The 22,944-nt window shown below is 46.2% G+C and overlaps 1 protein-coding gene across 1 annotated transcript; it reads left to right on the top strand.

The window, feature by feature from the left end:
* The first annotated feature begins 616 nt into the window (after window positions 1-616).
* On the top strand, window positions 617-22,396 carry bdh1 (3-hydroxybutyrate dehydrogenase, type 1). Its single transcript, XM_060920728.1, has 5 exons — window positions 617-845; window positions 13,067-13,177; window positions 13,937-14,078; window positions 18,341-18,493; window positions 20,951-22,396. The coding sequence occupies exons 1-5, from the start codon at window positions 630-632 to the stop codon at window positions 21,415-21,417; spliced, it is 1,089 nt and encodes a 362-aa protein (XP_060776711.1). The 5' UTR covers window positions 617-629; the 3' UTR covers window positions 21,418-22,396.
* Window positions 22,397-22,944: the final 548 nt, after the last annotated feature.

The raw sequence follows: 22,944 nt of genomic DNA, 5'->3' as shown, positions 1-22,944 counted from the left end.
CATTATAGTAATAGTGGTATTGATAGTATTATTAGTATACATTATAGTAGCAGTGGTATTGATCATATAAGTATTCATTATAGTAATAGTGGTATTGATGGTATTATTAGTATACATTATAGTAGCAGTGGTATTGATCATATAAGTATTCATTATAGTAGCAGTGGTATTGATCATATAAGTATTCATTATAGTAATAGTGGTATTGATAGTATTATTAGTATACATTATAGTAGCAGTGGTATTGATCATATTATTAGTATTCATTATAGTAGCAGTGGTACTGATCATATTAGTATTCATGATAGTAATAGTGGTATTGATAGTATTATTAGTATTCATTATAGTAGTAGAAGAAGCATTAAATTATTATTATTATTATTATTGTTTTTATTATAAACATGTCCATGACTTGTTTCTGTGCCTGGTATTAAAGTGCAGTCACAGGGCCACTCCCACTCCGCTCCATGATCACTATGTAGGCGCCCTCCTCCTCCTCCTTCTCCTCCCCCCCAGCTCCTCCTCCTCCTCCCCCCCGGCTGCAGTGCACTCTGTGGGGAAGAGAAGGCGGTGTGTTGGGGCGGTCCCGGCTCCTCCCCCAGCCCCTCCCCGGTCAGTCGGATCCTAAGATGGCTCCCCGGCCGCTGCTCCGCGCCGCGCTGTTCGTGGCTCTCTCGCTGCTCCTCACGCTGCTGCTGGCCTTCGCGCTGCCCGCCGCTGTGTCGGTGCTGGCGCGCTGTGCCGGTGTCCCGGAGGAGGCCGGGGCTGCGCACTGCGTGGCGCTGCTCTACGCGCTGTTTGTGGTGTGCGTGGCGCTGCCCAGGATTCCGCGCGGATCGCTCCCGGTAAGCGCCGGGGCGCGCGCGCTCTTATTTATATTCTCTTTCTATCCGCGCGCGCCTCTGTCGGTCAGCTTTTCCTTCCGCCGCCCTGTAAACCGCGCAGCCGCAGAACCGCTTCCCGAACCTACAGCTGGACACAGCGCGAGCCACATACTGCCGCGGTTACCATGGCTACCACAGGTCGCGCAGTGTTGATCTCCGCGTGAGTGTAGACTGAGTTTAACTCCCGACCCGCAGACAGAACCGACCCCCTCCGACAGACCCGACCCGCAGACAGACCCGACCCGCAGACAGAACCGACCCCCTCCGACAGACCCGACCCGCAGACAGAACCGACAGACCCGACCCGCAGACAGAACTGACCCCCTCCGACAGACCCGACCCGCAGACAGACCCGACCACCCCCGACAGACCCGACTCGCAGACAGACCCGACCCCCCCGACAGACCCGACTCGCAGACAGAACCGACAGACCCGACCCGCAGACAGAACTGACCCCCTCCGACAGACCCGACCCGCAGACAGACCCGACCACCCCCGACAGACCCGACTCGCAGACAGACCCGACCCCCCCGACAGACCCGACTCGCAGACAGACCCGACCCCCCCCGACAGACCCGACCCGCAGACAGAACCGACCCCCCTCCGACAGACCCGACCCGCAGACAGAACTGACCCCCTCCGACAGACCCGACCCGCAGACAGAACCGACAGACCCGACCCGCAGACAGAACCGACCCCCTCCGACAGACCCGACCCGCAGACAGACCCGACCACCCCCGACAGACCCGACTCGCAGACAGACCCGACCCCTCCGACAGACCCGACCCGCAGACAGAACCGACCCCCTCCGACAGACCCGACCCGCAGACAGAACCGACAGACCCGACCCGCAGACAGAACCGACCCCCTCCGACAGACCCGACCCGCAGACAGACCCGACTCGCAGACAGACCCGACCCCCCTCCGACAGACCCGACCCGCAGACAGAACCGACCCCCCCCCCCCGACAGACCCAACCCGCAGACAGACCCAACCCGCAGACAGAACCGACCCCCCCCGACAGACCCGACCCGCGGACAGAACCGACCCCCCCCGACAGACCCGACCCGCAGACAGAACCGACCCACAGACCCGACCCCCCGCCTTCAGCCAGGCAGCTTCTTTTCCTGTTTATTCACAAATCAAAATCTCCTCTTCAATCTTTTTCACTTACATCTCCTTGTACCGGTTCTACAGGGTTCTACAGGCTTATGGACGGCAGTATGATGGGACGTTTGCAAAAAAAAGGGAAAATTATATATAATTTAGAGATCATAACATTTTCTATATATTTTCATACTTCATCACTTGTGGTAAAATGTTTTACTCTCTCATCCTGCACTATTCTGGTGTCCCTCCACTTTTCTCCCCCCAGTTTTCTCTGGTCTTTCTCTCTCTGGTCTTTCTCTCTCTCTCTCTCTCTCTCTGGTCTCTCTCTCACTGTCTCTGGTCTCGCTCTCTCCCGCTGTCTCGCTCTCTCCCGCTGTCTCTCTCTGGTCTCGCTCTCTCGCTCTCGCTGTCTCTGGTCTCTCTCGCTGTCTGTGGTCTCTCTCTGGTCTCTCTGGTCTCGCTCTCTCTCGCGGTCTCTCTCTGGTCTCTCTCGCTCACTCTGGTCTCTCTCGCTCTCTCTGGTCTCTCTCGCTCTCTCTGGTCTTGCTCTCTCTCGCTGTCTCTCTCTGGTCTCGCTGTCTCTCTCTGGTCTCTCTCTCTGGTCTCGCTGTCTCTCTCTCTGGTCTCGCTCTCTCTAGTCTCTCTGGTCTTTCTCTCTCTCTCGCTCTCTCTGGTCTCTCTCTCTGGTCTCTCTCTCTGGTCTCTCTCTCTCTGGTCTCGCTCTCTCTCTGGTCTCGCTCTCTCTCTGGTCTTGCTCTCTCACTGTCTCTGGTCTCTCTCGCTGTCTCTCTCTGGTCTCTCTCACTGTCTCTCTCTGGTCTCTTTCGCTGTCTCTGGTCTCTCTTGTTGTCTCTGGTCTCTCTCTCTGGTCTTGCTCTCTCTCGCTGTCTCTCTCTCTGGTCTCGCTGTCTCGCTCTGGTCTCTCTGGTCTCGCTCTCTCTCTCTTGCTCTCTCTCTCGCTCTCTGGTCTCTTTCCTCTCTGGTCTCCTGTCTTTCTCATCTGGAGCAGCTCATTAGCAGTAAACTTGGTTCACGATGTGTTTTTGGCTGTGTATTTTCCCAAACGCTAAGCTTCCTCTTTTTCAGTCCTGCTTGGTTTAGAAGACATTGTTGGAGTTTATCCTTCCATCTCTTCATCCATCATCTATACTGTTTATCTATCGTAGGGGACACTGGAGCCAAACCCAGCTGACTTCGAGTGAGACGCAGGGTACAGGGTCCTGCCTGGGCAGGTCACCAGTGGAGATTATCATCATTATTTGGGATTTGTGCAAATTGCCTGAAACGCTTCACCTCCTTATCTACCTCCCTATTTACTTTGTCACTTACTCGCTCAGTTTCCTACCTACCCACATACTTCATGCTTTCTCACTTTCTTGCCTGCCTACGTGCCTACCTGCTGTCGTGGAAAAATGACAAACACCAACACCAGTCTCGTCCTTTTGCAAGAGAAAGAAGGTTTATTGCAGAAACGGACAAGCGATGAGGGTTCGGCGCACCCCTCACACCGTCCTTTTGTTCTCTAATCTGTATATACTCTTTACTAGATAAAAAGGAGACATTACATCTATTGTATTACATCATTGCAATTGCATGCCCTGATCACGTGCTGGGAGCGTGATCAGCTCTAAAGCTGGTGGGATCTTGTCTAATCGCTGTCTTGTACGCACATCTGCTTTGCACGTAAGGAGCATGACAAGATAAACATGCTTCAGTGCAAAATGTTCTGAGCCATTAGTCCTTGAAGAGACGACACTTAATGAAAAGGAAAATTACAAAACAGTATGACACTAAAATTTACTCTACACTACTTACGCTATGTTCACACTGCAAGGCTTAATGCTCAATTCCGTTTTTTTTGTGAAATCCGATTTTTTTGTGAGGTCGTTCACATTAACAAATATATGCGACTTGTATGTGATCCTCAGTATGAACGAAAAGCGACCTAAAAGTGTTCCGCATGCGCATTGCAGGATACGACGACGTCACACGCAGTGAGCATGGCCAGTGTTTACGGAAGTAAAACCGCCCGGTTGCGGTATGACTCATCCAATCTAGCTTGAATAGCTGCATCCCCCCAAATGGAAATCAGCTCCCTAACCTCTGCGTCCTTCCATTGAGAAGATTCAGAACCTTCACAGCCCGAAGCGTCCCTCGCATTGATGTCATGCGCAGGGGCGCAGATACGTTTTTTGAACTGGGGGGGACAAAAAATTGGGGGGGGGACAAAGCTGCCAGCAAACCAACCCCAACATGCCTGTCAAACTTGTTGTTAGTAACCATAGCAACCGAGCTCGCAACCTGTGCAGTCTGCGCAGCTCAACCAACCGAATATCAGTCTTTGTTTTGTTTTATGTGAGTTGTTGCAACTATGTATACACTGCTGTGCACCTCAATAAACCGAATGGTAATTAGTCTTTTGATTTTTCCGTGAGGTTTGCCTTATGCAAAGAAAGACAGCATAGACGTTTTTTCCTCCCTATAAGTGGGGGGGACCGAACGAGGTGAATTTAAATATGACTTGTCCCACCCTCTATCTGCGCCTGTGATTATGCGCCATGTTGTTGTAACTTTTTTTGAGAGACCCGCCGCCTACTTCAGCGCAGAATAGTGACGTTTGTGGCTTGTTGATGACGTGTAAGTCGGATGAATGCGACCTGGCGGTTCAGACTGAAGTCGCATATGAAAAGAGCGGATAGGAATCGGAATTAGCACCACATATCCAAACGGCCTGGGTCGGATTTGAAAAAATCGGATCTGTGTCGTTCATATTGTCAATAAAAGATCGGATACAGGTCACATATGGGCGAAAAGATCGGATTTGAGTCACTTCAGCCTGCAGTGTGAACGTAGCCTTACTCACCTTCCTTCCTTCTGATCTACTTTCTTGCTTACTTGATTGTTGCTGATTTACCTACACTCCCAGAAAATAAATAAATGTTAGTTACCAGCTGGGAGGTCCGTATGGTGAAATACCGTGACTGAGGTCTTGAAAGTACTGAATGAGGCCCTCTGGGCCGAGGTCAGTATTTAAGGCCGAGGTCACGGTATTTCACCATACGGACCGACCTTAAGCTGGTAAATAATATGTTTTTTTTTCTTTACCAAATTCTAACAGAAAACGAGAGCGCCCGAAAGGGAAAACCGAGCCGAGCCGCCATTTTGAATCCTCATTCACGGCTGTAATGCAAATTGCTTCCTCCTCAGTATACAAATGCACTTCCATGGCAGGAAAAAAAAACTACATTTTGCCGCCTATGTAGTCCCCTATTTATACAAAATTCAGTCATTCAGGATTCAGCCATGTTTTTGCTCGGCGTTAGCAACAGTTACAGGTTTTAGCTTTCTCCTGAAATGTTTTCTTTTATTTCTTCTTCCTCAGGGTAGTAAAACTCGCTTTCGCTGTGAAGACTGGTGTTATCACTATCCATGCTGTAAAATTAAAGGAATACTCCGGAGTGAAATGCTTTTTAGGGCTATTTTCGCATGATTGGGAGTGCATACGTTGAGTTGGTAGCACCATCACGTCAATCGGTTGTGTTTTGAGAAAGTTGTTTTTTTGTGATTTAAACCGAAAGCGCCAACACGGCAGTGCGAGGGGCATGCCATTTCACCGATACAAAACGCTGTTTTTAAAACCATTGCCAAGGTCCAAACAACATTACAGTTCAGTGGAAGTGAGTACAGGGTTCCTACACACAAACCGAAGTGTCCCTGGCTCTGTAAGTGTACGGACAGATCGTCTAGAAGACTGAATACAAAACATGTCCCTTCCCGAAAGTAGTTGTTCTCCAGACACCATCTTCAGGGGACAGTCCGTAAAAGTCGAGTGCCGAGTGCAGAGCTAAATCCTCTGGAACTACACAATTTTGTAGCATTTTATGGAAACACAGTCTAGTGTTTAGTTCGAAATTAAAAGGAAACTGCACGCAACAACATTATAGTCCAAGCGGGTTGGAATTTTGAATGGGAGGTCATGTGATGCTACAAAATTGTGCATTTCCAGAGGCTTTAGCTCTGCACTCGGCACTCGACTTTTACGGACTGTCCCCTGAAGATGGCGTCTGGAGAACAACTACTTTCGGGAAGGGACATGTTTTGTATTCAGTCTTCTAGACGATCTGTCCGTACACTTGCAGAGCCAGGGACACTTTGGTTTGTGTGTAGGAACCCTGTACTCACTTCCACTGAACTGTAATGTTGTTTGGACCTTGGCAATGGTTTTAAAAACAGCGTTTTGTATCGGTGAAATGGCATGCCCCTCGCACTGCCGTGTTAGCGCTTTCGGTTTAAATCACAAAAAAACAACTCTCTCAAAACACAACCGATTGACGTGATGGTGCTACCAACTCAACGTATGCACTCCCAATCATGCGAAAATAGCCCTAAAAAGCATTTCACTTCAGAGTATTCCTTTAATGCTATTATGCTGAGAAATGCTGGCAAAAATTTATAAGATTTTTGATAATCTTATAAATTTTATAAAAAAGAAAAATGTTGACAAAAATTGCTACTATGTTTGTTGTTGTGAACGAGCAAGTCGCCAGAGGTCCGTAACCGGGGTCTGTACCGTAGGATACGGACCCGCTCGCCAGCCAATCAGAGTGCAGGATTTGATGGAAACCGAACCGCGAAAAAAATAAAGTAGTCTATTGTACCTTTAGGGCTACACCAGCTTGTCACTGGGGCAGTACTGTCGAAGGTACTTATTTGTACCCTTTATATACTGCTTAGTATATAAGGTAAAAGTGAAAGGTTAGATGTATAAGACAGTAGTGAGACCAGCTGTGATGTATGGATTGGAGACCGTACACTTAACGAAGAGACAGGAGGCAAAGTTGGAGGTGGCGGAGTTGAGGATGTTAAGGTTTGCGATGGGCGGTTGGACAGGATAAGGAACGAGCATATCAGAGGGACAGCAGATGTGGAGAGCTTGGGAATGAAGCTAAGAGAGATGAGACTGAGATGGTATGGGCACATCCTGAGAAGAGATGCAGAACATGTTGGAAGGAGAATGTTGAGGATGGAGCTGCCAGGCACACGAAAACGAGGAAGGCCAAAGAGGAGATACATGAAAGTGGTAGTGAAGGATGCGGAAGACAGGGTGCAACGGAGATGAAAGATCCACTGTGGCGACCCCTAATCGGGAGCAGCCAAAAGAATAATATACTGCTTAGGAACATATATGTACCTGTTTGGAACTAAAAAGGTACACACGGTTACCTTGAGGTCCAGTAATGAGCTCTAGGGGGTACATTAGTGTAGACGGTAGCACTGGGGACAGAAATGGACTCCTACTGTAGCCCTATTTCTGACTGTGTGCTTGCTTGCGTAATTATTTTGGTTTGTTTGTTGTTTATTTACTTATTTGCCTGCCTGCCTACCTGCTTGTAGGTGGTAACCATGGTCTGAAGGTTAGAGAAGCAACCTTGGGCCCAAAAAGCCGCTGGTTTGATTCCCAGGACCAGCTGGAAAAATGTGAGGGGAGTTGAGTGAATGACCAGCATTTTCCTCTCCCTTTTGTATCATGGCTCAAGTGCCCTTGAACAAAGCACCTACTGTACCCCCCAACTGTAGTGTAGCTGCTCTGGGCGCACTCTCAGAAAATAAATAAAGTATATGATTGTGTCTTTAGGGCTACACTGGCTTGTCACTAGGGCTGGACCCTCTAAGGTACTTGTACCCTTTATATACTGCTTGGGAACATATATGTACCGGTTTGGCCCTAAAAAGGTACACACAGTTACCTTGAGGTCCAATAACGAGCTCTAGGGGGTACATTAGTGTAGGTTGTACCTTGGGGGACAGAAATGGACTCCTACTGTAGCCCTGTTTCTGACGGTGTGTGCATGTTCACTGTGTCAGGTGGGTTAAATGTGCTCAAGTGTACATGGAACAAAAATAAAGGCTTCGTGCTTGCTTACTTATTTACAACCCCGATTCCAAAAAAGTTAGGACAAAGTACAAATTGTAAATAAAAACGGAATGCAATGATGTGGAAGTTTCAAAATTCCATATTTTATTCAGAATAGAACATAGATGACATATCAAATGTTTAAACTGAGAAAATGTATCATTTAAAGAGAAAAATTAGGTGATTTTAAATTTCATGACAACAACACATCTCAAAAAAGTTGGGACAAGGCCATGTTTCCCACTGTGAGACATCCCCTTTTCTCTTTACAACAGTCTGTAAACGTCTGGGGACTGAGGAGACAAGTTGCTCAAGTTTAGGGATAGGAATGTTAACCCATTCTTGTCTAATGTAGGATTCTAGTTGCTCAACTGTCTTAGGTCTTTTTTGTCGTATCTTCCGTTTTATGATGCGCCAAATGTTTTCTATGAGTGAAAGATCTGGACTGCAGGCTGGCCAGTTCAGTACCCGGACCCTTCTTCTACGCAGCCATGATGCTGTAATTGATGCAGTATGTGGTTTGGCATTGTCATGTTGGAAAATGCAAGGTCTTCCCTGAAAGAGACGTCGTCTGGATGGGAGCATATGTTGCTCTAGAACCTGGATATACCTTTCAGCATTGATGGTGTCTTTCCAGATGTGTAAGCTGCCCATGCCACACGCACTAATGCAACCCCATACCATCAGAGATGCAGGCTTCTGAACTGAGCGCTGATAATAACTTGGGTCGTCCTTCTCCTCTTTAGTCCGAATGACACGGCGTCCCTGATTTCCATAAAGAACTTCAAATTTTGATTCGTCTGACCACAGAACAGTTTTCCACTTTGCCACAGTCCATTTTAAATGAGCCTTGGCCCAGAGAAGACGTCTGCGCTTCTGGATCATGTTTAGATACAGCTTTTTTGAACTATAGAGTTTTAGCTGGCAACAGCAGATGGCACGGTGAATTGTGTTCACAGATAATGTTCTCTGGAAATATTCCTGAGCCCATTTTGTGATTTCCAATACAGAAGCATGCCTGTATGTGATGCAGTGCCATCTAAAGGCCTCTGCATGCTCTTGCGACAAGGCTTTCGCAGATAGCTTTTCGCAGACAGTTGTAATTTATCGTTGAGCGGGGAGTAATAGGCGTGCGCGATGTTATTCACTGCCACAACGCAAGGGGGCGCGAAGTCGCGAAATCACTAGGAGTAGTTGGTGGGTGTGGTTAGTGGAGTGTTTATCCTCCGGTTACTTATAATGACTAGAACTGGAGTCGAATAGATGTACGTACTTCCTCACTTCCTCGATCAACCGCTCTTCATGCTGCTCCATCTTCACTTGTGTTTTTAAAAATGGCGGTCGTGAAAACAAAACAAACCGGGAAAGTAGGGAAGCGGAAGTGCGTGTACAGCGGATGTAGAGTGGACCAATCAGAGCACTCTTGTCTGCGACGCTGTCTGCGAGGCTGTCTGCGGTGGTCACAATTTTTGGGAGGTGCGCGCAGAGCGTCTGCGAAGGGGGGGGCTTCGCAGACGCCATCTACGACGCCATCTGCGAGGACTGGGTTGTCAGCATAAATTGGCCTTAAGGACCCGAAGATCACGGGCACCCAGTATGGTTTTCCGGCCTTGACCCTTACGCACAGAGATTCTTCCAGATTCTCTGAATCTTTTGATGATATTATGCACTGTAGATGATGATATGTTCAAACTCGTTGCAATTTTACACTGTCGAACTCCTTTCTGATATTGCTCCACTATTTGTCGGCACAGAATTAGGGGGATTGGTGATCCTCTTCCCATCTTTACTTCTGAGAGCCGCTGCCACTCCAAGATGCTCTTTTTATACCCAGTCATGTTAATGACCTATTGCCAATTGACCTAATGAGTTGCAATTTGGTCCTCCAGCTGTTCCTTTTTTGTACCTTTAACTTTTCCAGCCTCTTATTGCCCCTGTCCCAACTTTTTTGAGATGTGTTGCCATCATGAAATTTCAAAATGTCTCACTTTCGACATTTGACATGTTGTCTATGTTCTATTGTGAATACAATATCAGTTTTTGAGATTTGTAAATTATTGCATTCCATTTTTATTTACAATTTGTACTTTGTCCCAACTTTTTTGGAATCGGGGTTGTACTTAAATCCTGCAGTTTAGTCCATGGAGTGAACACGATTGATTGATTTACTAAATCATGACCCCTTCTATGTTGCAACACTGGTCATCGTTCACCTCGCCTCAGTCCGGCTTCTGTAAGCAGCTCGTGTTGTCTGATCCAGCTGCTTTAACTTTCAGTTTTTCACAAGTAAAACCACAGCTGGCTGCATATTTGACATTATTAGAGGATGCAGTTGAACATCAGCATGTTACAGTTTGAGTGTTTTGTGTTCTCTTTCTTCCTGAGTCAGTATTTTTCCATGAGGATAGTTTCAGTACAGTGTGTCGTAAGAGAGCTGAGCTGTGGGCGTGTCCGGGTCAGAGGCGGGCACGGTTTGATGGTTTTCCAGCTACAGAGAGTTAAAGAGAAACGCAGATGAAATAAGTGACAGATGAAACAAAACAGGATTTGAAACTTTGCTCTCTCTTATTGTGATATCACCCATTTCTGAGTCATAACGTTCTTTTATCAGTGGTTTGTCTCAAAACATCCTGTGTTGGTATTAATTCTCATGCTGTGATTTTCACCACATGCTGTGGGCGTGGCTTATTTGAAGCCACTATGAAAAAAAAAATCAGTACACTTTCACTATTTTTTTTATAATTTTCCCTTTTTAAATCTTTCTTTTCAATGCCAGATTATGCATCGAGTGTTAATTTACAACTTCTGGACCTGGCACATGAACTGCATATGTGAATAATTGCATAATAAGCAAACACGGTCGTTAGACACTCAATGTCATATAATAGCATGTTTTTCACTTGTAGTGCAAGCTGTTTCCGTTTATACCCACTTTCATTTTCTGACATGAATGCCATGTTTTTATTTTCAAATGGTGCATTTATTTTCACATTAATTTTTTTCCATGTGGTTCATTTTCCAGATGAGATTTTTCTCATGAGTCATTGTCTTTCATACAGTGGTGCTTGAAAGTTTGTGAACCCTTTAGAATTTTCTATATTTCTGCATAAATATGACCCAAAACATCATCAGATTTTCACACAAGTCCTAAAAGTAGATAAAGAGAACCCGGTTAAAAAAATGAGACAAAAATATTATACTTGGTCATTTATTTATTGAGGAAAATGATCCAATATTACACATCTGTGAGTGGCAAAAGTATGTGAACCTTTGCTTTCAGTATCTGGTGTGACCCCCTTGTGCAGCAATAACTGCAGCTAAACGTTTGCAGTAACTGTTGATCAGTCCTGCACACCGGCTTGGAGGAATTTTAGCCCGTTCCTCCGTACAGAACAGCTTCAACTCTGGGATGTTGGTGGGTTTCCTCACATGAACTGCTTGCTTCAGGTCCTTCCACAACATTTTGATTGGATTAAGGTCAGGACTTTGACTTGGCCATTCCAAAACATTAACTTTATTCTTCTTTAACCATTCTTTGGTAGAACGACTTGTGTGCTTAGGGTCGTTGTCTTGCTGCATGACCCACCTTCTCTTGAGATTCAGTTCATGGACAGATGTCCTGACATTTTCCTTTAGAATTCGCTGGTATAATTCAGAATTCATTGTTCCATCAATGATGGCAAGCCGTCCTGGCCCAGATGCAGCAAAACAGGCCCAAACCATGATACTACCACCACCATGTTTCACAGATGGGATAAGCTTCTTATGCTGGAATGCAGTGTTTTCCTTTCTTCAAACATAATGCTTCTCATTTAAACCAAAAAGTTCTGTTTTGGTCTCATCCATCCACAAAACATTTTTCCAATAGCCTTCTGGCTTGTCCACATGATCTTTAGCAAAGTGCAGATGAGCAGCAATGTTCTTTTTGGAGAGCAGTGGCTTTCTCCTTGCAACCCTGCCATGCACACCATTGTTGTTCAGTGTTCTCCTGATGGTGGACTCATGAACATTAACATTGGTCAATGTGAGAGAGGCCTTCAGTTTCTTAGAAGTTACCCTGGGGTCCTTTGTGACCTCGCCGACTATTACACGCCTTGCTCTTGGAGTGATCTTTGTTGGTTGACCACTCCTGGGGAGGGTAACAATGGTCTTGAATTTGCTCCGTTTGTACACAATCTGTCTGACTGTGGATTGGTGGAGTCCAAACTCTTTTAAATAAAACAGGGTGCCCACTCACACCTGATTGTCATCCCATTGATTGAAAACACCCGACTCTAATTTCACCTTCAAATTAACTGCTAATCCTAGAGGTTCACATACTTTTGCCACTCACAGATATGCAATATTGGATCATTTTCCTCAATAAATAAATGACCAAGTATAATATTTTTGTTTCATTTGTTTAACTGGGTTCTCTTTATCTACTTTTAGGACTTGTGTGACAATCTGATGTTTTAGATCATTTATGCAGAAATATAGGAAATTCTAAAGGGTTCACAAACTTTCAAGCACCACTGTATGCTGTTCAGATAAACACGTGTATGATCACAGAAAAGTCACCTGAGCTTTATACGTGAATAAATGAGTCATCATTAAAAAAAAAAAACTACACGTAGTTTTAAGACACTTCATGTGTTTCACATATTTTTCATGTCCTGCAGTCCTCCCTCAACTTTTTTTTTTTGCTGACCCCCCCATATGCTGATTTGTACCTTTTGTCGGATTTATATTCCTGTTTTTAAAAATTATTTAATTAACTCTTCACATACTTTTCATATCCTGCATCCCTCCAATTGTCTCTCTTTAATATATAAAAATTTATAAATATATTATTTAAATATAATTTCACTGACTGTCAGGCAGTTTTGTTAAATTAATCACATATCCCCTTTATTGTTCAAACTGAAGCACATTGCATTCTTGAGCTGTTTCGCTTTACCAGAGGATTAAGTATTGGCACCCCACTGCACATGGTTCCCCACCGACTGAAACACCGGATTACACGCATCAGTTCGATTAAAAAGCTCTTGGTGATGTGAAAGGGGTCTCAGTGAACTGAATAGGGAACTGTCAGTCTAACAGGAATGTAAGAAATGTCATTGAAGCGAGAGAAGTTGAAGTGAGTGAGTGAGTGAGTGTTGTGTAATTTTGCCCACAGGTTGAGGGGAAGGCGGTGTTCATTACCGGATGTGACAGCGGCTTCGGTCACGCTTTAGCCAAACACCTTCATAAACTGGGCTTCACCGTGTTCGCCGGATGCTTCTTAAAGGTAAAGTGCTGCAAAACACCACAGAGCTGCAGAATAAGAGGAAGTGTGGGGAAGGTGGGCGTGTTAACTGATAACTGACGCTTACGCCATTCTCTTTGAGCGTTAACAGTAAATTGAGCTCACTGTGATTAATGTGACTCGAACCTTCACTAGTGTAGATTATAATAGAATGGGAAAAACTATTATGGAGAAAAGGCTTTTTCTGAATAATATCCCCAAAAGTAACTTTTTTTTTTTTTTGAAACCTTAGTTCAAATATAAACTGTTGGATTAAAAACAGTGATTTTTTTAAAGCTGTTTAAGTCACATTTCATTAAAAAAAGGTTTTATTTTTATTAAAATATGTGGTGAGCTAGTGTCGATAAATCAAATATTGGCTGTTGAGCATTTAAACAAATAATCAGTCGAAGTCTTGAGTGCGCACTTGTGGTTTAAGATGAACTCTGACTTTCCGACTAAATTTAACTCAAAACCCAAGCATAATTTACTCTGGTTTTAAAACATTCCTGATTTATCTGAATATGATATCAGTAATTTGTATTGAAGTGTCCTGAATGAAGCCCAGTGTATCCTCTGCACTCACACTTCCACAGTGAATGCTTTCCTACGGTGTATTCAGATTATGAAGGACAGGGGAAAGAGCTCCGGAGTTGAATATTAGTGTAGAAAGGTTCACGCTGGTCCGGATGGAGGCGTGCAGCTTTAGAGACGAAGGAGAAGGTGATGGTGTTGAGTGTGTGAGGTGGTGTTGCCCCACAGGATCAGGCTGGCGAGGGGGCGGCGGTGCTGGAGAACATGCACTCGGACAGGCTGAAGGTGGTGCAGCTGGATGTGTGCAGCGATGAGCAGGTCTCTACAGCTGTGGAGTTCATCAGGGCCAATCTGGAAAACCCAGAGAAAGGTGAGAATCCACACTGACCACCTGATTACGCTAATTACACTAGAGCTGGGTGAGAAATATCCAAGTGTGTATGTACAGTTATGAGATGCTTAACCCTTAAGAAAAAAAAATCATTTCCAGACAACTTTGATTATTCTTGGTGAGTCATATTAAAATATTTTTATTTATACATTATGCATTAATTTAAATATGAAACTTATTTATTGAACATTCTTCTTCCTATTTTTATTGGTTGTCCCCATTAGAGACAGACGGAGGCAGGGACACAGGCTGGGACAGGGAGACAAGGAGGGACAGACAGAGAGAGAGAGAGAGAGAGGCTGGGACAGGGAGACAAGGAGGGACAGAGAGAGAGAGACAGGCTGGGACAGGGAGACAAGGAGGGAGAGAGAGAGAGACAGGCTGGGACAGGGAGAGAGAGAGAGACAGGCTGGGACAGGGAGAGAGAGAGAGACAGGCTGGGACAGGGAGAGAGAGAGAGAGACAGGCTGGGACAGGGAGAGAGAGAGAGAGACAGGCTGGGACAGGGAGAGAGAGAGAGAGACAGGCTGGGACAGGGAGACAAGGAGGGACAGAGAGAGAGGCAGGGAGGGAGACGGGCAGGGACAGAGGCAGGGAGGGAGACGGGCAGGGACAGAGGCAGGGAGGGACAGACAGAGGGACACAGACTGGGATAGGGAGACAAGGAGGGACAGAGAGAGAGGCAGACTGGGACAGGGAGACAAGGAGGGACAGACAGAGAGAGAGACAAGGAGGGATGGAGAGACAGGCAGGGACGGGGGAGGGAGGCAGGGACAGAGACTGGGAGAGAGAAAGGGAGACAGGGACAGGGAAGGAGACAGGCAGGGACAGAGACTGGGAGAGAGAAAGGGAGGGAGACAGACTGGGACAGGGAGGGGGAGACAAGGAGGGATGGACAGAGAGGAAGACAGGGGCAGAAGAGAGGGAGACAGACTAGGACAGAGAGGGAGGGACAGAAAAGGAGACAGGGACAGGGAGGGAGGGACAGAAGAGGGAGGGAGACAGACAGCAACAGGGGGAGGGTGACAGGGATGGACAGTCAGAGAGGAAGACAGACTGGGATGGGGGACAGGGAGGGAGTAGGATGGACAAATGGACGGACAGGGAGAGGGACAGAGATCAGTGAAATCAATGAAACAGTAAAGAACGTTTTGTGTATAAATCATCTTTGTCCAGTTAAAGTGTAAAAGTTTTCGTTGGACAAACCGAAGTAAAAATTCCAGCCAGGTTGACCAAAGGGTTTCAGTCATGCTGATTTCCTTCCTACTCGTATGGACATGTTGATAAATGTCACTCAGATCTAAATTCCCCAGCACATTCAGCTCATTTCCATTTAGTGACTCCCATAAAAGGTCAAACAACAAAATGACGACGAGGCAGTGAAGGAGCGTCTCCGAAATGTGCTGTGTTCCAAATCTTCCAGTAATACAGCACATCAACTACAGCCTGGTGCACACCAGGGGATTCTCAGATCGTAACCCAATTTAAACACCTGGGAGGCCATAGACATGACGACAGATTTAGCTGATTAATATTTTAGTTGTAAGAGATGTTCTTAAGAAGGCACCACCACAAAAAGCGTTAGTTTCTGTCACATGCGTTTTTAAAGCAGCTTATTTATTCATTTGATTGTATTTGCCTTCATTATTTCTTTATAACGTAACTATAATATCTTTTAGAAATGTTCTTGCCATGATGTAGCCTCAGGTTCCAGGGACTTGGGATCTCACAAAGCCCTCGCACTACAGGATTATTTGTGCAGATAATCAATTCTGTCCAGCCTCGAATACAGAACGCCCCTTTGATTATTGGGAGAGGTGAATCGGACCCAAAATGAGCCCGGTTATCCTCTAATGTGGAGCCGGCCCACCACAGACCCACACTAACGCGTCCTCTTTTATAGGGTGACAGCACTTTTGTTCTAATTGAATGGCCTAGTTTTACGTGTCTTGATTTTATGGGTTTCATTTGGATTGCTTTTTTTCGAGTCATTAACATGAAACTTTCAGAGCGTCACCGTGAGCCTGACTGAGGGAGTGCTTCCTGAAGCTGAACGAGTGAATAATGGACATTAGTAGCCTTGATAGCCAGTAACTGCTTTGTACAGGTTTTTTTTTTGGGGGGGGGGGTGGCTGCCGATGTCTGAACCTGTAATTTCCCTTAATTGTTTTTAGAAGAAGGTACCCATTGGGTTTTGCTATTTCATTGGACATAAAGCACACACTTGTTATCGCCTTTTTAAAAAAAATCAATACGTTGCTGTAACGTTAAAATGGAGCCAAATTCTGATTCCTGTTCACTCTGTGTACACCTGGTCTCTGACGGCCTCTGTTGGTCGCAGTTCAGATATCCTGGAGGACTTTGGTTTGAAGAGCTCCATTAGGATTAAAATAAATAGAATTGATGCTTGAGATCGAATCCAATTAAGCATTAAAGTCTCAAACCTCACCCAGGTGATTACTGTAGTAGAGCACTGGGATTTATTTCAGATGAACAGGTTTTGGAAATGGGATAACACCACCACTGGGATTATCCTCCATCATGAAAGCAGGGCACAGCAGCAGGAAATGGTGTATTTATACCACAACGCTGATAATTCTTGATTCTGTTCGGTAAGAAGGTGTTGAGCTCGTTGTGTACGTTGTGTTTAATAAAGATTCAAACCAAAAATGTCGAATTGTCAAATGTGGTGAATGTTTTGCGTTTATTTAATATTTATGGAAGGAGTCGCCAGTGTTGGAAAGTTTTTCCTCCACAGGAAAGTCTTCAGGACAGAGGGGTTTACACTTCCAAGTAATGAGAGAGGGACAGACAGACAGAGAGAGATACAGATGGACATGGGGGGGGATACAGACAGAGAGAGATACAGATGGACAGACAGGGAGACAAACAGGGAGAGAGATATGGACAGAGAGAAAGAGAGACAGATGGACAGAGAGAGACGGGGAGGGGGGGGAGACGGAGACGGGGAGAGACGGAGGCAGACGGGGCGGACGGAGAGGGGGAGGCAGACGGAGGCGGGGAGAGAGGGGGAGGCAGACGGAGGCGGGGAGAGAGGGGGAGGCAGACGGAGGCGGGGAGAGAGGGGGAGGCAGACGGAGGCGGGGAGAGAGGGGGAGGCAGACGGAGGCGGGGAGAGAGGGGGAGGCAGACGGAGGCGGGGAGAGATGGAGACAGAGAGAGACGGGGCAGATGGAGAGGCAGACGGAGGCGGGGAGAGAGGGAGAGGCAGACGGAGGTGGGGAGAGAGGGGAAGGCAGACGGAGGCGGGGAGAGAGGGGGAGGCAGACAGAGAGGGGGAGGCAGACGGAGGCGGGGAGAGAGGGGGAGGCAGACGGAGGCGGGGAGAGAGGGGGAGGCAGACGGAGGCGGGGAGAGAGGGGGAGGCAGACGGAGGCGGGGAGAGAGGGGAAGGCAGACGGAGGCGGGGAGAGAGGGGGAGGCAGACAGAGAGGGGGAGGCAGACGGAGGCGGGGAGAGAGGGGGAGGCAGACGGAGGCGGGGAGAGAGGGGGAGGCAGACGGAGGCGGGGAGAGATGGAGACAGAGACGGGGCAGATGGAGAGGCAGACGGAGGCGGGGAGAGAGGGGGAGGCAGACGGAGGCGGGGAGAGAGGGGAAGGCAGACGGAGGCGGGGAGAGAGGGGGAGGCAGACAGAGAGGGGGAGGCAGACGGAGGCAGGGAGAGAGGGGAGGCAGACGGAGGCGGGGAGAGAGAGAGATGGAGACAGAGAGAGACGGGGCAGATGGAGAGGGGGAGGGAGACGGGGAGAGAGGGAGGCGGGGAGAGAGAGGGTCGGAGGCAGACGGTGGCGGGGAGAGAGAGGGACGGAGGCGGGGAGAGAGAGGGACAGAGGCAGACGGAGGGGGGGAGAGAGAGGGACAGAGGCAGACGGAGGGGGGAGAGAGAGGGACAGAGGCAGACGGAGGCAGGGAGAGAGAGGGACAGAGGCAGACAGAGGTGGGGAGAGAGAGACGGAGGCAGATGGAGACTGGGAGGGAGAGAGACAGACGGATGGACAGATGGGACTCGTTTTGTCGATTAAACTAAATTTAACATAATAAACCCTTTTGTACTCGTTTACCTTGCTGTGATCTCAGGAGAATAAAACACTTCAGCATGCTGTTATTATAAATGAATCACCGTCAGGATGGTAATCAGCAACTCCACTTCATCACACCACACACACAATGAAGGGAGCTGAGCTTCAGTCCTGTTGTGCTGTTCGGTGCCTCCTGCAGGTCTGTGGGCCGTGGTGAACAACGCCGGGGTCTCCATGTTCGGGGAGGTGGAGTTCACCACTATGGACACGTACAAGCAGGTGTCTGAGGCCAACCTGTGGGGAACCATCCGAGTGACCAAAGCCGTTCTCCCGCTCATCCGCAGAGCGAAAGGTGCGAGGCATTCTCACGAACACACTCCGCTACAGATAACACACATTTATTCAGAACGAAAGCTTGTTTGTGTGAAATATTCATTTCTGCTCAATGCATGGATGTAAACTGGTGACCAGTTCAGGTGGAAGTCTCTCGAACTTTCTGATGGACACGCTTCATTTCGAGGTTTTAGATTTCCATACTGACCAAAACCCGGTTTAATATCTCTGATTTCGTTTCTCCGATGTCATTCTGAAGGTCAAAAAATACTGTGTCCAAGCACTGAGCTTCATGTGACCCTGACTTGTCTTTAACCTTTAAAACTAATCTGTCTAGAAGAATATTCATTTATTTTACAACTTATGACTGTTGAATTGTCAAATCAGACAAGTGTTTCAAGTAGAACCCCTTCTTGAAAGTTAAGAACCCTTAATTACCCAATGATCAATTGACCCATTGAAGAACCCTTTAAGTCCTGGTACTCCAATACCCCCTTTTCAACCAACAGGGAACAAGTTTTTGAACTGGTTCCATTCAGGATTCTTTGAATCTCGGTGCTGGTTAGCAAACCAGCCCACGTTTTCACCAGTTTTGAGCGGAACCGTTGAAAAATTCACAATAGTAGCATGATTGGTAGCACCCACTGATTACTTGTAACCTTTTGTTCTGTTATTGCAGATTCCCCCCATTTCAAATTTCTGAAGATGTCTCCTTTTCCATTGCGTTCTCCATTCCTGCGCTCTGCTTCCTCTTCAAACTAATGACACACCCACTTGTCTTCCTGTTTCACGCAGGATAAACCAGCTAGCTTTTGGTTCCACCTGGGAACCAACTTTTCAGGTTCCAAACCAATTTATTTTTGGTCGAAATGCTCTGAATGGTTCAAGTTTTGGTGTGCAAATCGGAATGGAACCTGTTCCCTGTTGGTGGAAAAGGGGTATAACTGTCTTGGTACTTCGTAAACTCTTAAGGGGTGGTTCTTTAATGGATCTTGGCCTCCAAGAGGTGGATGCCTTTCTGATGACACTGTTGTAGAAACATCCAGGAACCCTTAAAGGTTCTATATATCCCCCAACAAAATATTCTGTCCCAAAAGGTTCCAAGTTGAACCCACTTTTGAAGGCCAAGAACCCTCAATTATCCATAGTATCCTTGAAGAACCAATTGTTCTAAGAGTGTACGTCTTGGTAATTGGTAAACTCTTGGGGGTAGGGGTCTTTAAGGGTTCGCTGGAAAATTAATGGTTCTTGCCTCCTTAAAGACTTGGAAAACTTTTTGAAAACACTGTTGTAGAAACAAATGGGAATCTTTAAAAGGTTCTGGGTAAGTGTGTGGTATAAACTCCAAATTATTGGTAACTATTTTCTACTTAATACCAAAAACCTGTCAGCTGTTTAGTTTGTTTAAAAAATGTCTTGTATTTGGTACACTCTTAGAAACAAGTGGTGTTGGGCTCCTAAAACAGTTCTACTCGTTTCTTCAGTGTTCCATCACAAAGGGTACCAAGAACACTTTCTTGGATGTCAAAGCCCCTTAATTATCCAATGAAACCTTGAAGAACCCTTTTCTAGAAGCACATGTCTTGGAACTCCATACACTCTTGGGGAGGTGTTTAAGGGGTTCTTTAAGGGTTCACTGGGTAATTAAAGGCTAAGAAACGAAGTAAAGAACCCTTTACTCAATGTTTATTCAATAAGCATCCTAAAGAACCTTTGAAGAACCCTTTTCTAAAGAGCACGTGTCTTGGTATTTGGTACGTTCTTTAAAAAAATAAAGGTTTTTGAGGGGTTCTTTATGTACGAGTGTGTATTATCTGGGTAAGTGTGTGTGGTATTAATCCAAAGTATTGGCCATTATTTTCTTCTTTATCAAGAACCTGTCAGATTTTAGCTCAGTTAGAAAAACTGTCTTGGTACACTAATGGGTTCTTAAGGGTTCATTGGATAATTTAGGAATAATTTTATTGCGAAATGTGTGACGTTATGTATTTTTAAAATTAAACTTTAATAATAAGGACTATATAGCTATAGCTCTATGTAAGAAACACCCTAATATCTCTTCTCAAAGTCCCTCCCGTGCCAGGACCTAGTGTTATCAGGCGGTTTCCCGTCCCAGTACTAACCAGGTCCTTAAGACGGTGCCGATCTCTGCTTCCATAGCCCTCGGCCTCTCGCCTATTACACAGCTAGGGTTACACTGGGGGGGGGGGGGCGGGTCCTCTGGTAACCGCGAGAGTTTGACTCCCCACCCGCATCTGTATTACTGCATGCCTTGCCAGATGGCAGTAGGTACCATTTTTATGATAGTCTTTGGTATGACCCGACCGTGAGCAGAATTTGTGATCTCCCAGTCGAGAAGCGACCACGCTAACCACTAAGCCAACTCGCGGTACAATATCTCATACAAAGCTTAATTCATAATGCACTTATTTTTGAAAACACTTTGTACCCACTCCATGTTCCTGCTCTGTTCCAGGACGTGTAGTGAACATAGCCAGCATGTACGGCCGGATGGGAAACGCTCTCCGCTCTCCGTACTGCATCTCTAAATACGGCGTCGAGGCTTTCTCCGACTGCCTCAGGTACGAGATGAAGACCTGGGGTGTCAAAGTGTCCATTGTCGAGCCGGGGAACTTCATTGTGGCTACAGGGATCCTGACGCGCGACATTGTAGCCGCCACGGCCGAGAAGCTGTGGAAAGAGGCGCCCCCTAGTGTTCAGGAAGATTACGGGAAGCCCCACTTTGAGCACTACATGGCCCTGATGCGCTCCTACTGCAACAGCGGCCAACGCGACGTCGCGCCCGTTCTGGACGACATCACGGATGCCATCATATCCAAACGGCCATACACGCGCTACAACCCCATGGAGCCGTACTGGTGGATTCGCATGCAGGTCATGAGCCATCTCCCAGGAGCCATTTCAGACCGCCTGTATTTCTGAAGCATTCCTCGTTCTCTCTGCACACGATGACTATCACATGATCATCACATTTTGCTTAACACACTGCTGATTCATATTCCAGGCAGTTCTACAACAGCTCTGACATTCCTGACCTTTAACGGACATCTGATCAATAACGCCAGCGTTTTTTTTTTTTTCACCCTGATCTCTAGTATATGTGGGATTATCACAGACAAGAAACTCAAACTGAAAAGCGCTCAGAGATCACAGTTCAAAACACAAACAGGAAGCAAAGTATTCACCCATATTTGACCTTGCCGTGCCCTTGATCCTGTTTGGATCAATTCCAGAAGCTAATCTGTTCGTTCTAGTGATGCAATTCCATATAAATCCGACAAACAATGTTTTTGAGAGATCACGCTAACGAGAATCTCGGACAACCCGCATACGTAAAAATGTTTCCGTGAACGTTAATTCAACGAGGCTAGTCCTCGCTAACGCGCATTTTAAAACGCATCTTTTCGAACCCTCTTTTCAAAACCATTCTTGTTGCAAAAAACGAACAAAATGGTAGAGATAATGTAAAGGTCAGAGGTCAGACCTGCTGTAAATGTTACTCGCATTTCGTTCCTAGACTTCCATTCGAAGTGAGTTTTAAGTGTTCTTATTTCAGTACAGGAAAAGTTTAACATGATGTCCAGCGGTAATCGTATGGAGTTTATATTGAAAAGTGCGAGAGTATTGCTTCATCATCTACACTGTAGCAGTGATTATTAATCAGTTTCAAAACACTCATCACTTGTACTTCTAATTGCACGGATCAGTCACTAATCCCTGCAGCAGCATCAGTTATTTCACATACGTACTCTTAAAGAGCAAATCAGTGTTAGATGGAATTACCAAGATGATACAATCGGTATGCTCTTTTTCTATCTGTTTGTGTATATATATAAAAAAAAAGGATATATTTTCATAAAACACTTTGAGCACATTAAAGGTTAAAGGAACAGTCCACCGTACTTCCATAATGAAATATGCTCTTATCTGAATTGAGACGAGCTGCTCCGTACCTCTCCGAGCTTTGCGCGACCTCCCAGTCAGTCAGACGCAGTCAGACGCGCTGTCACTCCTGTTAGCAATGTAGCTAGGCTCAGTATGGCCAATGGTATTTTTTGGGGCTGTAGTTAGATGCGACCAAACTCTTCCGCGTTTTTCCTGTTTACATAGGTTTATATGACCAGTGACATGAAACAAGTTCAGTTACACAAATTGAAACGTGGCGATTTTCTATGCTATGGAAAGTCCGCACTATAATGACAGGCGTACTAACACCTTCTGCGCGCTTCGGCAGCGCATTGATACGGAGCTCAGATATCGAAGCGCGCAGAAGGTGTTAGTACGCCTGTCATTATAGTGCGGACTTTCCATAGCACAGAAAATCGCTACGTTTCAATTTGTGTAACTGAGCTTGTTTCATATCACTGGTCATATAAACCTATGTAAACAGGAAAAACGCGGAAGAGTTTGGTCGCATCGAACTACAGCCCCAAAAAATACCATTGGCCA

Source organism: Neoarius graeffei, chromosome 5, assembly GCF_027579695.1.
Source record: "Neoarius graeffei isolate fNeoGra1 chromosome 5, fNeoGra1.pri, whole genome shotgun sequence".
Taxonomy (NCBI): Eukaryota; Metazoa; Chordata; class Actinopteri; order Siluriformes; family Ariidae; genus Neoarius; species Neoarius graeffei.
The sequence above is the reverse complement of the archived record's forward strand: the minus strand, read 5'-3'. Positions and strand labels throughout refer to the sequence as shown.

What these genes read in the sequence shown, in the direction of transcription:
- bdh1 (XM_060920728.1), top strand. Translation starts at nt 630, where the DNA reads ATGGCTCCCCGGCCGCTGCTCCGCGCCGCGCTGTTCGTGGCTCTCTCG. An exon ending in TTCCGCGCGGATCGCTCCCG is followed by an intron (nt 846 to 13,066) that starts GTAAGCGCCGGG and finishes TTTTGCCCACAG; the next exon opens with GTTGAGGGGAAGGCGGTGTT. An exon ending in TCGCCGGATGCTTCTTAAAG is followed by an intron (nt 13,178 to 13,936) that starts GTAAAGTGCTGC and finishes GTTGCCCCACAG; the next exon opens with GATCAGGCTGGCGAGGGGGC.